Raw genomic sequence first — 14,977 nt, 5'->3', positions numbered from 1 at the left:
TGCAGGAGTTCTCCCCATTTTGATTCCCTGTATTTACGATGATACTTGGAATGAATAATATTCTGTGAAACGTGATTATGTTGGATTGATCTCGAAAACAAAATTGTACCTGAACGTCTTTGAAGGTTAATTTGCCTGCACGGTTCCTGAAATACCTGTTACATATATGATTCTTAGTGTCCCGTCCTTATTAGTTATTTATATCAACGGTATTTCCTTTTGAGTTTGACATTCGCGCTCATTGAAGTCAAAATCTCTGTACACTACACAAAATTATATAATATTATTGTCCATATTTGCAAATAGTCAGAATCACTACATTATTTTACATCGTTGCAACGGTTACCCAGTTATTGCGTCCACAATTCCATGGCCCCGTGGTACTGGGTCTTATTTTTGGGGCTCCGTCACGTTTCCTAACCAGACTCCAGTTTGTTGCATAACTAAATAATTTGAATATATCAACAAAGTTGAAATGGTAAATTGGCCACCGTTACGATTATAAAAGCTGACGTTTCGAGCGTTAGCCCTTCGTCGGAGCGAATAGAGGAATTGTGGGTTGTGTGTGCTTTTAAAGGCAGAAAACGGAGCTACGTTATTTGTGGGAACATGGCAACGAGAAAAACACGAATAAATTAGTGGAATGAAAAGCGTTCGTTGATACCTGTGGGACTTAGACTGCCGGTTTTTTTCTCAAATTATTTCGTTACCCCCACCAACGCAGCCCCAAACAGTTTCTTTAGAAACTATCAGCCTTTATTGTTGCATAACTAAGTTTCTTTTTGTTACATAATGAGGTTCATTTTGTTACACAACTGAGTCCCTTTGATTGATCACATAACATACTAGTGTAGCTGCGAAACACAGACCTCCGGCTGCGGTTCTATAAATTCTATTCCTAACAGGAACTAAACGTTGAGATCTTTTAAGTTGGTTAAAAAGTGTCTTGTTAAGGCAGATTTTCTTCTTTTTTTCTCTTTTAGGTACTGGAATGCAGCAGAAAGTATGTATCACTGACATCTTTTCCTAGATTTTTTATCATTGTTATCAGACGAGGCATATCACTGATCAATCGCGTTTGATCTCAACGAATCTTTCTAATGAGGTTTTGGATGACGTGAAACGTTATGCAGTATTTTGCGTCAGTTAATATAATGAAGGGCTAATTTTACATCCTCTGCCTTTATTCAGGAAAACACATCTGGGTTATCAAAAAGTTACACATTGGCATAGCACTGTGTCGCCTGAAATACATTCGCTTCTTTTAAAAAGTCCCACGTTTTCCATCTCACTTCGCAATTGTTCCTTGACCAGCGGTAATTTATGTGCATCATTGATCAAGCTGACTCGTTCACGATGGTGGATGTTGGCCAATTTCTGTTGGGGATTTTAATTGATTCTAACTTCTTTTCGATCCATAAATCTCACCTATAGTTACAAGGCCAGCCTCCAGCCATCTTGACCAGAGAAACTTGATCAGTGAGGAATTCATCTCGATTATACGGCTTTAAAATTAACCATAAAACTGGCAAGATCAAAGATAAGCCTCTTTTTCCTGTTCGGGTGGCCAATCAGACGACAGGACTCGCTTCATCTTTAATTATTCTCTCACAAAGCCAGCCATGCAACAACTTTTTTTTCTACTATAGTATGTGATTACTAGGCGTTTCACCAGGCTGTCTAAACTTTGATTTACCGTTATTTCTCTGATAATTTTAATTGAATTGTTCCGCCTTAACCCTTTCACTCCCAGAATCTCATTAGAAATTCTCTTTACTGTTTGCAATACAATTCTTATGATTTTAGTTCGGAGAATTTGGTTATGGATCAACGTAAAATCCCTTTATGAGGGGACGCAAATCATCTGCACTGGAAGTATCCCGGAAAGTCCCATACATTTTCTTAGACTAAAAGTCTAAGAAAATGTATGGGACTTTTTGAGCGCTCCAGGCAGCTTTCCTGTAAGGCGTCATAATCTTGTTGCTGACATCGATGTGACAGATAATTACTTTTACAGTGTTTTCTTTGCCGGCTTATACTTGTCATCAGGTTTCAATAAGACGACTCTCATTTTTCGAGAGAACAATGAAGTTTTTGTAAATTATGAGATGGGATGCAAGAGCATGTGTTCAACTAATTCACTCTTCTTGCTTGGGAATACATTGATAAAATGTCGGCGGACCTTGAGGCCTCCACTAACCTGGAAATACCAAATAAACGGGAGGTAAAATCGCGAAAAAATACTCCCGAGGAGAAACGAAAACAAAACAGAGAATGGAGAAAGCGAAAGCAACAGCAGAAGAAAGCGGGTAATCTGGCTCTGCTCGCTAATACTGAAGTTCTGCCTTGTCACGATCGGCGATCGCTTAAAATATTGCAGAGGAGTAATTCCACAAAATTCTGTTGTGAGCACATACCAGTAACTATGCTCGCTTAATGCATCACTGAATACGCGAGAGAAGGTCGAAAAACCTTTCCTCGGCGCCATTTTTGGGGAAAATAACTAAGAAAACCACATGCACTACAAAGAAATCTAGGACAAAAAAACCGAACATCGTCCAGATCCAAAAACAAACATTGCCCAGATCCAACCGAAAGGGGCGCTAACGATATTAACCATGCAAACGCTGACATAAAAACCACATATTTAATAGGATTAAATCGCTTAGGGAGTTTGATATGTACTTCCAGTGCAGGCGATTTGCGTCCCCGGATGATATTTTTCTTTATTCTCATCACTCGTCTGCTTGATATTCGATATATCAACAAAGTTGAAATGGTAAATTGGCCACCGTAATGATTACAAAAGCTGACGTTTCGAGCGTTAGCCCTTCGTCGGAGCGAAGGGCTAACGCTCGAAACGACAGCTTTTGTAATCATTACGGTGGCCAATTTACCATTTCAACTTTGTTGATATATCCAAATTATTTCGTTACTCCCACCGACGCAGCCCCAAACAGTTTCTTTCGAAACTATCAGCCTTTATGCTTGATATTGTATTGATATTGTAAGGAGAAATTCTGTCTTGGATGCTCATGAGGGTTAAAGGGTCAAAACTTTCGGCAGATCTTATTGCTCTATAATCTTATTTGTTGACGGGATTATTTTTCGTAATGGTAAATTTTAAATGTCGGTGTCCATTTTAGAAAGAAGCCAATTTTGTTTTGTAATGCACTATTTGGTGATTTCTAGCCAGTCCACCTGGATGTGTAAACTTCGATTTCGAACGAGGAAATCTTTACGGATGGACAAAGTCAGGTACTGCGTTTAATTACCAGCCAACGTATGGCGACAACCCCAAGGCTCGTAGAAGTCAGCCCGCAAGGCAACAAGGGAAATATTGGATTGGCACATATGAGAAGCGCCCCAATCCTCGGAGCCGAGCGGGTGCTATACAAGGGGATCGCCCTAGGGGGACATTGAGTTCTACCCGGTTCCGTATCGTAGGGAGTTACATTTATTTCCGGATTGGCGGAGGTTGCAATATTAATTATGCCAGGGCGGAGCTTGTCATTGATGGGCGAGGAGTTGTACTTCGTACCACAGGTCAGTTTACTCACGTGCTTCACGTCTACTTCAAAAAACTAGAACCCATTTTACCATTCGCTGCTTAGCATTTTCCAGTGTGGGCTCGATTTTCGCCGTTATCTGGAGTCCAGTCTTCTATCCTCCCGAAAAGGTCACTTCGGGGATGAGCGCAGGCTCAATTTCTGAATAGTGGTTGGTAATCGACCTCATCCCAGTGTATCTCAAGCTTTTGTTGTACGTCTTTACTAAGTAATAACAGGTTTTTACAGACAGCTTATCACTTTGATGACGGACTGTAGTCACTTGTGCGAAAGCAACATACCGTTTTTATGTTCAGGCTATTTTACACTTCGTCGTACCCACTAAATGTTCTCTGATACTGTCCACATACATGTTTACATGATAAACACAAGTGCATTGACCTCAACGCACGCGATATACTGTCAGAATGTATCTACCACTGCATAGTTTTTCAAACGCCAGTACAACCTGTGATTTAGAGTAACACACCTTTGTTGGAAAAAAGCTTAGGGTTAAACATCAATCTTTAAACCAAGAGCATTCCTATGAATTCTTATTATTCCAACTTCAGGTCGTTGCAGCGAAACCATGCAACAAAAGCGATGGGATGTGCGCCAATACGTCGGAAGAACGGGCTTTGTTCGTCTTGTGGATTATAGCTCAGGTGGCTGGGGACATATCAATTTTGATGACCTACGAGGCAATATCAAATGCGAGAGTAAGTAACAATTGTTTGTAAAAAAAAAAAAAAAAAAAAACCAGCGTAGTGAACCCGATAATATTTAACGATTATTCCACGAGCGTGCGTTGAGATGATAGCTAGCCAAACGAGGCGCGTAGCGCCGAGTTGGCTATAATCATCTCATATCCAACAAGCGCGAGTGGAATAATTGTTTTATTTAAAAAACGCCCCCAAGATATTAGACAAATCTTCTCCACTTTATTTTGTAAGAAGAAACCAGATGTTACAATGTACAGATTATGGTATATTGGCTCAATAATGCCTAAGCCAATGAAAAGTCTTGAATTTCATTATCCAATGATCCAGTTTTTAATAATTATAAATACCTCTGATGTCTCACTCTCTATAGAACCCTGCAAGAACCCTCTTGGTATGCAAAATCGCAAGATTCCTAACTATGCTATCACGGCTTCTTCTTCATGGGACAACAATCACGGTCCCTATCTGGGACGTCTGCATTTCACCGCCCGTGGAAGGTACCAAGGAGCCTGGAGCTCACGGCATAACAATCGCAATCAATATTTTCAAGTGAACTTCCGTCGACCGACGAAGATTACAGCCGTCGCCACTCAAGGAAGACAGAATGCAAATCAATGGGTGACTCAATACCGACTTTCATACAGTCAAGATGGGTTGTCTTGGGTTTTTTATAAGCTGAGAGATGGTATTAAGGTATGGGAAATGTAGTGTTTGCGTCCGTAATAAATCGAAGAAGTCATGTTTTATCTTACACCTTCGCCTGCTGCAAAGACAAACCGTAATAAACCGAAGCAATCACACAAAATAAAGTCATGTTTTATCTTACACCTTCGCCTGCTGCAAAGACAAACCGTAATAAACCGAAGCAATCACACAAAATAAAGTCATGTTTTATCTTACACCTTCGCCTGCTGCAAAGACAAACCGTAATAAACCGAAGCAATCACTCAAAATAAAGTCATGTTTTATCTTACACTTTCGCTCACTACAAATACAAAGTCCCTCTGTATAGTAGCTTCCAGGGCACGAAAGGGATATACAATGGTATGCTCTCAAGAGACAATTTTTTTTTCTCCAAGACTTATTTACAGGCCTTATTGAAGATTCAGCAATTAGCATCATACTAGTCGTATTTAGCTGTTGATTGAGAGGATCGTCTTATCAAGCCTAAACTGTAAATTCGCGCAACATAAAAGGGAAGATATTTTGTTTGATGAGCGAAAGAAAATATAAGACCACTGTTGGAATACAGGGCTCAGTATTCAGTACGTAGAAAAAACTTATACTTCATTAATATAAATGTCTTCAAGGACCTTACTCGACCTCTATGCTTTGCAAAAAGATCATACATCATGTAACGTTATTGTTGAGTACCCGCGTTGACGAAGCAGCAGAGGATGGAAAGTGACTGGAGTTTCTCCATATAATTTCAATGCATTTTTGGGAAGAAAGCGTTTGAGAAATAAAGAAACATATCAATTAGCGGATAGTGTCCTGATGTCAATTCTAAGAGTTAAGATTATACGAAATGTACAGCAGACAGCGTAGAGAATCGAACTAAAGATCTCGGGAGTGAAAGGTTTAGAGGGTATGAGTTGTCCTTGGGCATCAATATGGCAATTTGCATGTCTTCACTGGAGAATAAACCATAAGTTTTGCTACACGTCTTTCTCTTTCTTGTACTCAGTATTTCCCAGCTAACAGAGACAGGAACACTGTGGTTACCAACTCACTCACAACACCTGTCAGAGCACGATTCATCAGGATTATCCCTTGGGGATGGCGTAGCCATATATCCATGAGAGTAGAGTTCTACGGATGCTATATTGGTGAGATGTTCTGAGCATTTATTAATCTCAACAGCGAATACATAAAAACAAATGGATTCCAATAGATCATAAATAAAAAACCAGCATAAAAAAATAGTGGTATAATTCAGCCTTAGATTTTAGTACGAAACGGGTAGGTGAAGAGTACAAGTGGATAGTGACTAAGTATTACAACGACAAAGTTCTAGAGTTAGAACTAGAAAAAAAAATCCGTTGTCATCATCCAAGGAATTTCATGTCTTGGAGTTAAGTGTGAGCGCTCAACCCCGATTTTCTAGGGTGTGACAGCCGGCTTCATCTGCCAAACGTAATCGGGAAGTGTTCCCCTTGCTCAACTTCCGTGTGGCGAAATTCGCGCAAATTCTAGGTAGGATGTGCCTGTTTTTATATGATGTACCTACTTACTGTTAACTTGTTGCTTGTAATTCTGCTTTGCAGAACAATGCCGCATGCCTCTTGGTGCAGAAGACGGCCGCTTGGTCCCAGGTTCTTTTTCGGCCTCGACCTACTACAATCATTATCTGGCACCATGGCATGGTCGGTTAAATCACCGCTGGTCATGGAGCGCACGTTACCGCAGGCACGGCCAATGGCTGCAGATTTCTTTTGGAGGAAGTGCAACAGTAAAGGGAATCGCCTCACAAGGCAGACAGGATGCTAACCAATGGGTAACGCAGTACACACTTGGTCGCAGTACAGATGGAATGAAATTTTACCTTTACCACGAGGGACGAGGAACAATGGTAAAATAGAGATTGCTGTTACAATACATTTTTTAAACTAATTTTTTACTGAATCGGTGCTTTTTGCTAGAGCATATCTTAGTATGTAAATGTTCTATTGTTGCACGTAACAGGAAATTCGGGAAGATTCGGAGCCTACAGGAAGAAAAGCATCTGACCACTTTCATAAATGGCTGCCGGATTAATATTCTTTTGTTTAAATTTAAATTAGCCTTTCTGGCCTCGCTTGAGAGAATGTATTCTTTTGAATTTTGTACTGGAGAACGAGGCCAGAAAGGCTGATTTCAATTTAAACAAAAGAATATTAATCCGGCAGCCATTTATGAAAGGGGTGTATAGGATAGAGAATATATTTCACGATGAGCTTACATTTTTTCGCTCTTGTTCAGATTCAAATTTGAAGTTAGGAGTAACATTAAAGTGCATGGTAAAGTACAGAGAAAGCGTACATTCCCATCGAAACAGAAGAAAGGAAAAATTCCCGTTCATACTTGTTTTTCAAAGAGTTTATGGTAGTACATATGGAAACATAGAGGAGAACCAGTAGACGATCGAGAAAACTTCCCTCCTTTTAACCCTTTAACTCCCACGGATGACCAAGACAGAATTTCTCCTTACAATATCAATACAATATCAAGCAGACAAGTCATGAGAATTAAGAAAAATATAAATGAAGGGATTATCAGTTGATCCAATACCGAATTCCCCGAACTAACAATAGAGGAATTTTATGGCAGACAGTAAGGAGACTTACTAAGCACTGTGTGTGTTTATATACTTTTCTTTCTTTCCTTTGTTTTAGATGTTTAGAGGAAACATGAACCGCTTCGGTATTGTGTTTCACCTCATCAACAGACCGTTTGTGGCGAGTCACGTTCGTTTCTATCCTCGTAGATGGTACAGCTGGATTTCGATGAGGGTCGAAGTCTATGGATGTTCGACAAGTAAAGTTGTTTCTACTTTTCAGCTACATTACACTATATTTACGAAATTTTGTACTTTTTTAGGATTAAGTATTCACCGAGAAGAGCAAATATTCGTGTTGAGAAGAAAAGGAAAAAACAGTGAAATCGGGAATTAAGATGCCAAGCAACAGTCCTTGGCAACCAGTCAGTACTTATCGCCGGGGAAGTGGGGGTCGGAAGATTTTGGGAACGATCACGTGGTTTTCATTGGTAACGGGGGAAAATCAGTCGTCTCCAATAGAATATAAAGGGGGGTATATAGGAAATCAATTGCTAATTAACTGCCATTGAGGGGGAGTGGGGAAAGGAATATTACAGAGCCTTTTGGGGGATCAGTTAAATTTTATTGTGACACAAACAAACCTCTCCGATCCCCCTTCCCCTCCCCCTTCCCCTCCCCCTTCCCCTCCCCCTTCCCATCCCCCTTCTCCTCCCTCTTCCCCCTCCCCCATCGCTATAGCTATTAACTGGTCTCTTAGATTAACGTTTATCCCTAAATCCTTTAACAAGAACCATGATTAAATGATCATGATTAGAACAAAGCTTATTACAATTTTTTCTTTCACAGTTGGTCTCTGTAATGGTGTTCTCGGTCTTCAAAATGGCCGTCTAAAGAACAAACAAATCACCGCTTCGTCTTCGTGGCCAGGCCTTTACACTTGGCGCGCGAGACTGCATCACAGTCAGGCCTGGTGCGCGCGGTATAACAATCACAATCAGTGGCTCAAGTTTGACTTCCTCCGGCCCACTAAAGTGACGGGAATTGCCTTACAGGGAAGGTCTAATGTGCACCAGTGGGTTACTCGGTTCCTTTTGCACTCTAGTCTGGATAATGTGCATTGGAATGTGTACAGATACAAGAACAATGACAAGGTGAGCGTTTGAGCTCCTCCCAAATTTCTTCTCCTCATTAAGAGTGTATGGTAAGTTTTCTAATTTATCTGCTTGCGTTTAATGTCTTAGTACTTTCCTGGAAGCCGCGATAAAGATTCAGTGGTGACTCAACCAATAAACCCAGCAATCATTGCAAGATTTGTGAAAATCCAACCACGTGGCTGGCGCAGTCATATTTGTATGAGAGTTGAATTTTACGGCTGTCCAGCAGGTAAATAGATACTTAACGTGTTAAACTTTGGATAATATGATTCCTAAGGCGGTGGTTTCCTCTCTCAGCTCCAAGAATTGTAAAAGCCTTCACAATGAATGCGACAATAGGGATATTTTTCCATTGGCTTGTTTTTGTTGTGCTATGAGCTTGAAGAGAAGGCTGTCCGGTTTTAATCATTAACAGAATTCTTTAACCATTTATAACTCCTATAAATATCGAAGAAACAATTTCTCCTCACAATATTGAAATGATATCAAGCAGACAAGTGACGAGATTAAAGAAAAATGTCAACGAGGGGATTATTCGTCGATTCAATAGCTATTATTTCTTTGAACTAACATCATAAGAAGTGTATGGCAGACAGTCAGAAGAAGTATAGTATAGGCGCTATACAAATATTTTTATTATTTTATTTTATTATTATTATTAAGAATTACTAATGGATGGGAGTGTAAGGGTTAAGTCAGAACAAACTGCTTCCTTCTCTTACCATGTTGGTGAACATTGTTGTTATTTGAAACAAGGTAAAAGAGAGAAGCTAGCGTTTACTCGATAACAATGTCTAAACAGGATTTCATTGGTATGGCTAAAAGTTTTAATTTTTGTGTGTTGCTCCTTTTACAGACCGTTGCTTTGTACCTCTCGGAATGCAAGATGGCCGCATTACAAAATCCCGTCTCCGCGCATCTTCCATGTACAACTGGTACTATGGACCATACAACGCCAGGCTACAAGCGCGGAACTATGGCTCTACACGAGGAGGCTGGATCGCTAAAATAAGAAACACTCAGCAATGGATTCAGGTTGATTTGGAAAAACCTTCCACACTAAAAGGCGTGGCTACTCAGGGTCGCTATGACGCAAATCAGTATGTCAAGTCATACCTTATCACTTACAGTGGAAATGGGAGGCGATTTTATCCGTACAAAGAAGGGAGCCGAACAAGGGTAATGCGTTACTACCATCACTGTTAGTTTTCTATTTGCAGTATTCAGTTAAGTTCAGAACAGGAGCTACTCTCGATGTAATAAAAAGTCTTCTTTTTACCGAGGCTAAGAAGCTTTAACCTTAAGAACTCATGTTCTTCACATTTTTCTTTTTACGTTTCCTCCCAGGGCACCTATTGATAACAGCTTCAGCTGACGGGTTTACCCTGGTTAAATATGTCATTATTATTATTATTATTATTACTATTATTATTATTATTATTATTATTACTATGGTACTGACAAGGAGAATTTGTTTGACAACAAAAAGCTTCTTAAATTGGTGATCATTTCCTTTATTCTCATGAATTTAGCATTTGATTTAAGGGTGATGCTATTCGGAGAAATTAGAACCCAGTCACTCTCGGGGATATGAGGGTTAAAGGAGAACTAGCATTCATTTGCTTGGTTTGTGTACCCTGATTTTAGCGGGGGAGGGAGGGGGGTAAGTTTTTAAAGAAACTGTGGTGCCGCGTCGGTGGGGGTAACAAGGTAATTTGGTTTTATCAACTAAGTTGATAATGTAAATTGGCCACCGTAAATAGTTTTTAAAGCGGACATTTTGAGCGTTAGTGGGGGGGGGGGTGGGGTGGGGGTATTGTAAGATAATTTGGTTTTATCAACTGAGTTGATAATGTAAACTGGCCACCGTGAAGAGTTTAAAAGCTGACGTTTCGAGTGCTAGCCCTTCTTCATTAGCTCTGACGAAGGGTTAATGCCTGAAACGTCAGCTTTTAAACTCTTTACGGTGCCCTGAGTTTAGTTGATCGAAAATAACGTTTTTCTTGAAATAAGAAAAAAAAACTAACATTTTCGCCATTACTGGTTTTGATCTCCCATTAGTAGTCACAGTTTCATGAAAGTCTTCAAGTCTTTGCAATCGTCAATCATCTAACTGGTCAAATCTGGTGTCATTCATTGTTTATAGATGTTTAATGGAAACAGTGACAGATACCACGTTGTCCCGCATCGTTTTGTAAAACCATTCAGGGCTCGGTACGTGCGACTTCATCCGAAATCCTGGTACGGATATATATCTTTGAGAATGGAACTGTACGGTTGTAGACACGGTGAGTTGGGCACCTACAGAGTGTTCTTTAACCCTTTACACCGTAACATCAGTATGCATATTCTCCATACTGTTCTTTATACGTTTCCTAAGGTGCTGACAAGGAGAATTTGTTTAACAATCAAGAACTTTTTTAGTTGATGATCGATACCTCTATTTTCGTGTGAAAGATTTCCTTGTGGCTTGATTAATGCTTTGTTTGACGCCATTTTTCCACTTTAGGTCCTCTGTGTAACCGACCAATGGGAATGCAGAATGGTCGTATTCACAATAGCAAAATCACTGCCTCGTCTTTCTGGGACCCATTCCATGCCGCATTTCGCGCCAGATTACATCATGGTAAAGCTGGACGCTACATTGGAGCATGGAGTGCAAAAACCAACAACCGTTATCAATTTCTGCAGGTGAATACTAAAAAAAAAGTGTGATATCGTCGGAGAAGTAAAACTTTTTTATGGAATAAAGCAAGCTTAGTTTAGTTTATAAGGCTTTGATCTTGGGTCGGCGGTTAGCGCAACATCATGCAACCAGCCAACCAGTTTTTGCCCTGCTAAGTGGGCGCTGGACTGGAAAAAGGGCGCGAGTAAGAGGTTATTGAATCGTCTGATAAACATTTTATTTGTTTATAAACAGGTGGATTTTTCAAGGGCAGCTCATATTGTCAGAGTCGCAACCCAGGGGAGGCAGGACTTAAGGCAGTGGGTAACACAGTATTATCTCAGATACTCCTTGGACGGAATTCACTTTGTTGATTACAAGCAACGACACACCAGAAAGGTACAAAATAATAGATAATTGTGCATTTGTGATCACCACGAATTTGCAAAAGTTTCTCCTTGATCATTTCTTGAAGTATCTTGTTTAAGCTATTGAAGTTTTCGGATTTTGGCTAGTTAACCGACGAGGGTATGAAGAAGTGGCGTAGGCGCGTCAACACCCTGTAAATCGAGAGTCTGACCGAGTTCGCGCCAGAATTACCTTCAGGAATCCAGCTGGTCAATCGATAAGGCAAAGAGGCTAAGGAGAAACGCGTATTGCTTATTTACCTACGCTATAGGAGGTTCATATGATATAGCTGTAGGCTGTGCAGTTATCGTTTCCCATCTCCAAGTGTCTTATGTATTGTACTATGCTCTTTGTGTCAGTATTTCCCCGGAAATCGAGATCAGAACACAGTTGTGTCACACGCGCTGGTGCCCAATATCAGAACTAGGATCATCCGTATTGTACCCTGGCATTGGTATGGACACATCTCCATGCGAGCAGAGTTTTATGGATGTCTTACAGGTTTGTTATCACATAGGAGAGTGTAGCTGAGTATAGAAGTCTATTTGCAAGACTGACTCAGTTAGCTACTGAAGTTTATCCGCGTGTGTGTGCATACGCGAGTCATACGTGAGACGAGGAATTTTTCTTTTCGTTTACGAGTCTTTCGCACTCATCCCTCGAGCTCGTGTAAGCTATGCTGTAAAAATATAAATTACATACATACATGTATTTTATATTTTTACAGCAGAGCTTACACGAGCTCGAGGGAGCGCGAAAGACTCATAAACGAAAAGAAAAATTCCTCGTCTCACGTATATAATAATAATTATATTTTCTAAAATGAGCATTGAGCACTCCAAAGTATTTCGTTAATTTTTCTTTACAGGTCACCGGCACTCATTATACACTTCGGTCGAGCGAGGCTCTGTGTTGTTAATATTCTTATCAAGACGACCCGGTCAAAGGTTGGACCGAGTAGACATACAGTTGACACCATAATTCTTTAGCGTGCGGTTTTGATTGAAATCATTTGCGATGGCTGTCAGTAGGTCTCCAGAAAATGTCCTCGGGAATATTCTGTTGATAGTTCAGACTCATGGAGACTGTCTTATTTGTAAAGATGATAACACTAAAGAGCCAAATGCTAGAAACAAGGCTCATTATAAAGTTCTGAAGCTTTGGAAAGATTTAAAGTTTTGTGAAAGGAGAGTCCTTAATAGGTCATCGATATTAAGTTTGAGAGACTCATTTTAACCGCAAATTCTTTCGTTCTCTTAAAGATCATTGTAGCATGCCTCTTGGTGTAGAAGACTATCGCATACCCTCTGGTTCATTGCAAGCATCATCCACCTGGAACTACAACCATGGTCCAGACCGCGCGCGAATTAACTTTCCTTCGGGACATAGTCGTGCAGGGGCCTGGGTTGCGAAAGGTAGAGACGCAAATCAGTGGCTACAGGTGGAACTGGATCGACCGGCCAAAGTTACAGGCGTGGCTACGCAGGGTCGACATGATGTCCACCAGTGGGTGACCAGCTACACAGTGTCGTACAGTTTGGATGGAAAATCGTTCAAGGCGTATCTAGAATTTGGGAGAACCAAGGTTGGTTATTATTTCTATCCAATATTCCTGTTTTGAAATATGTTTAGGGATAAAATGTGGTAGACTTTTACAACTGAATGCTATTCCCACAATGGGAAGCAGATTGCAAAAATTGATGATGGTCCTTGTAGGGTTACTGATGATTTCTATTTCTTTAGATTTCATTGTCACTTTGTTTACTACTTTTTGTCAAAGTTGAAGAGAGAATAGGGACCTTAAGAAACCACGACGGCAATGAGAACGTGGAAAAATAAGAGATCTAATTGGCACAACAATAGCTCAGCACGTGCGTTTTGAAACTTTGTACATTTCTTAGCCGTCCTATGCAAAACAACAACGTGACATCGCCAAAATTTGCGTCGTCTGCGAACCGAAACCGCGACGGCAAACTATGTTAAGTTCCATTTGGAACTCAACGGCTACTTTATACGTCATACTGAAGTTGAGCTGTGGCGCTGTATGAGACAGTAAGCTCCTGCAGCCATTTTTGAAATTCTAACTAAGAGTAGAGATTCATTTTTTAATCAAAGTCTTCCTTGCCGTCGCCGTCGTGGTTTCTCAAGGTCCCCAATAAGTCAAAACGGCGGAATTGCATGCCAAGCGACAAAACCATTGGAGCTCTCTTCCAAAAGTTTTTGGCTAACCATCAAAGTAATCGGATTGACTACATTACTTAGAACTGAGAGACCTTCAAGTATTCCTTTGTAGCAAGTGAAAACTGGAATAAGTAATTCCTGCTTCAGATGTTTGTTTTTTGAACTCACCAGCCAATGAATTCTTCATTATAAGCGGAAAACGTGACTACCGCTAGAAACTGGATAACGATTACTGAAAAAGACTTCACAAGTCTAAAGTTTTACCTGTTTCTAAGGCTTACAGTTGTTTGAGAAAATTTTCAGTATCAAAGATGTGTTTTTGCAACTTTCCAAGTTGATGGTTTACACATCGATTCTCAGGTATTCAGCGGAAACTTCGATCGCTACACCATCGTGATACACGAACTTGCTCCTCCGATCAGAGCCAAATTTGTCCGATTTCATCCGAAGTCGTTCCGAAGCTCCATCGCCATGAGGGTGGAGGTTTTCGGGTGCTATTACGGAGGAGGTAAGGGTATGTTTGTGACATGTGCGATTATCTAAGTATACCAGGAACTGTTGACTGTACACTTTGAAAAGCAAACCATACACATAATAGGAAAGGGAAGGTGGAATGACATTACTTTGCAGCTGAATTACTTCCGTTTTGCTTGGATTGACATTAGTGACATACGCAAAGGAACATATTTGGTTTGTTCTTGAGTTCATAAAAAAGAATAATTGCGAAACTGGGCGGAAAAGATATTTGACTATCTCTTCAAATGAAGATGAAGTTCATTCTTACGTACGTTGATGGTTTATTTTCCTTTTTTTCAAAAGTTCGTTTCTGTATCAATCCTGTCGGTATGCAAAACGGAAAGATCAAAAATGGCCAAATCACAGCCTCCTCAATGTACAATCAGTTCCACGCACCGTGGCTTGCCAGGCTCCACCGCGCCAAACATGGCCGCTACATTGGCTCTTGGTCATCAAGACACAATAATCACAACCAATGGCTGCAAGTTAACCTTGGAAGGACTATGAAAGTGACTGGTATCAAT

General features: G+C 40.4%; 3 protein-coding genes across 3 annotated transcripts; all 3 read left to right on the top strand.

The window, feature by feature from the left end:
* The first annotated feature begins 2,170 nt into the window (after nt 1–2,170).
* Nucleotides 2,171–5,376, top strand: LOC148719694 (uncharacterized). Its single transcript, XM_088739134.1, has 4 exons — nt 2,171–2,309; nt 3,193–3,546; nt 4,121–4,267; nt 4,641–5,376. The coding sequence occupies exons 1-4, from the start codon at nt 2,171–2,173 to the stop codon at nt 4,976–4,978; spliced, it is 978 nt and encodes a 325-aa protein (XP_088595260.1). The 3' UTR covers nt 4,979–5,376.
* Nucleotides 5,377–6,548: 1,172 nt separating this feature from the next.
* LOC148719693 (retinoschisin-like) lies at nt 6,549–7,910 on the top strand. The gene is made up of 3 exons (XM_088739132.1): nt 6,549–6,842; nt 7,645–7,739; nt 7,850–7,910. Exons 1-3 carry the CDS (start codon nt 6,549–6,551, stop codon nt 7,908–7,910), a joined length of 450 nt encoding a protein of 149 aa, XP_088595258.1.
* A 1,444-nt stretch (nt 7,911–9,354) lies between these two features.
* LOC111323156 (lactadherin-like) lies at nt 9,355–14,480 on the top strand. The gene is made up of 8 exons (XM_088739131.1): nt 9,355–9,439; nt 9,540–9,862; nt 10,830–10,971; nt 11,193–11,374; nt 11,604–11,747; nt 12,116–12,257; nt 13,019–13,341; nt 14,298–14,480. Exons 1-8 carry the CDS (start codon nt 9,355–9,357, stop codon nt 14,478–14,480), a joined length of 1,524 nt encoding a protein of 507 aa, XP_088595257.1.
* Nucleotides 14,481–14,977: the final 497 nt, after the last annotated feature.

This window comes from Stylophora pistillata, chromosome 11, assembly GCF_964205215.1.
Source record: "Stylophora pistillata chromosome 11, jaStyPist1.2, whole genome shotgun sequence".
In the NCBI taxonomy this organism is placed as follows: Eukaryota; Metazoa; Cnidaria; class Anthozoa; order Scleractinia; family Pocilloporidae; genus Stylophora; species Stylophora pistillata.
The sequence above is the reverse complement of the archived record's forward strand: the minus strand, read 5'-3'. Positions and strand labels throughout refer to the sequence as shown.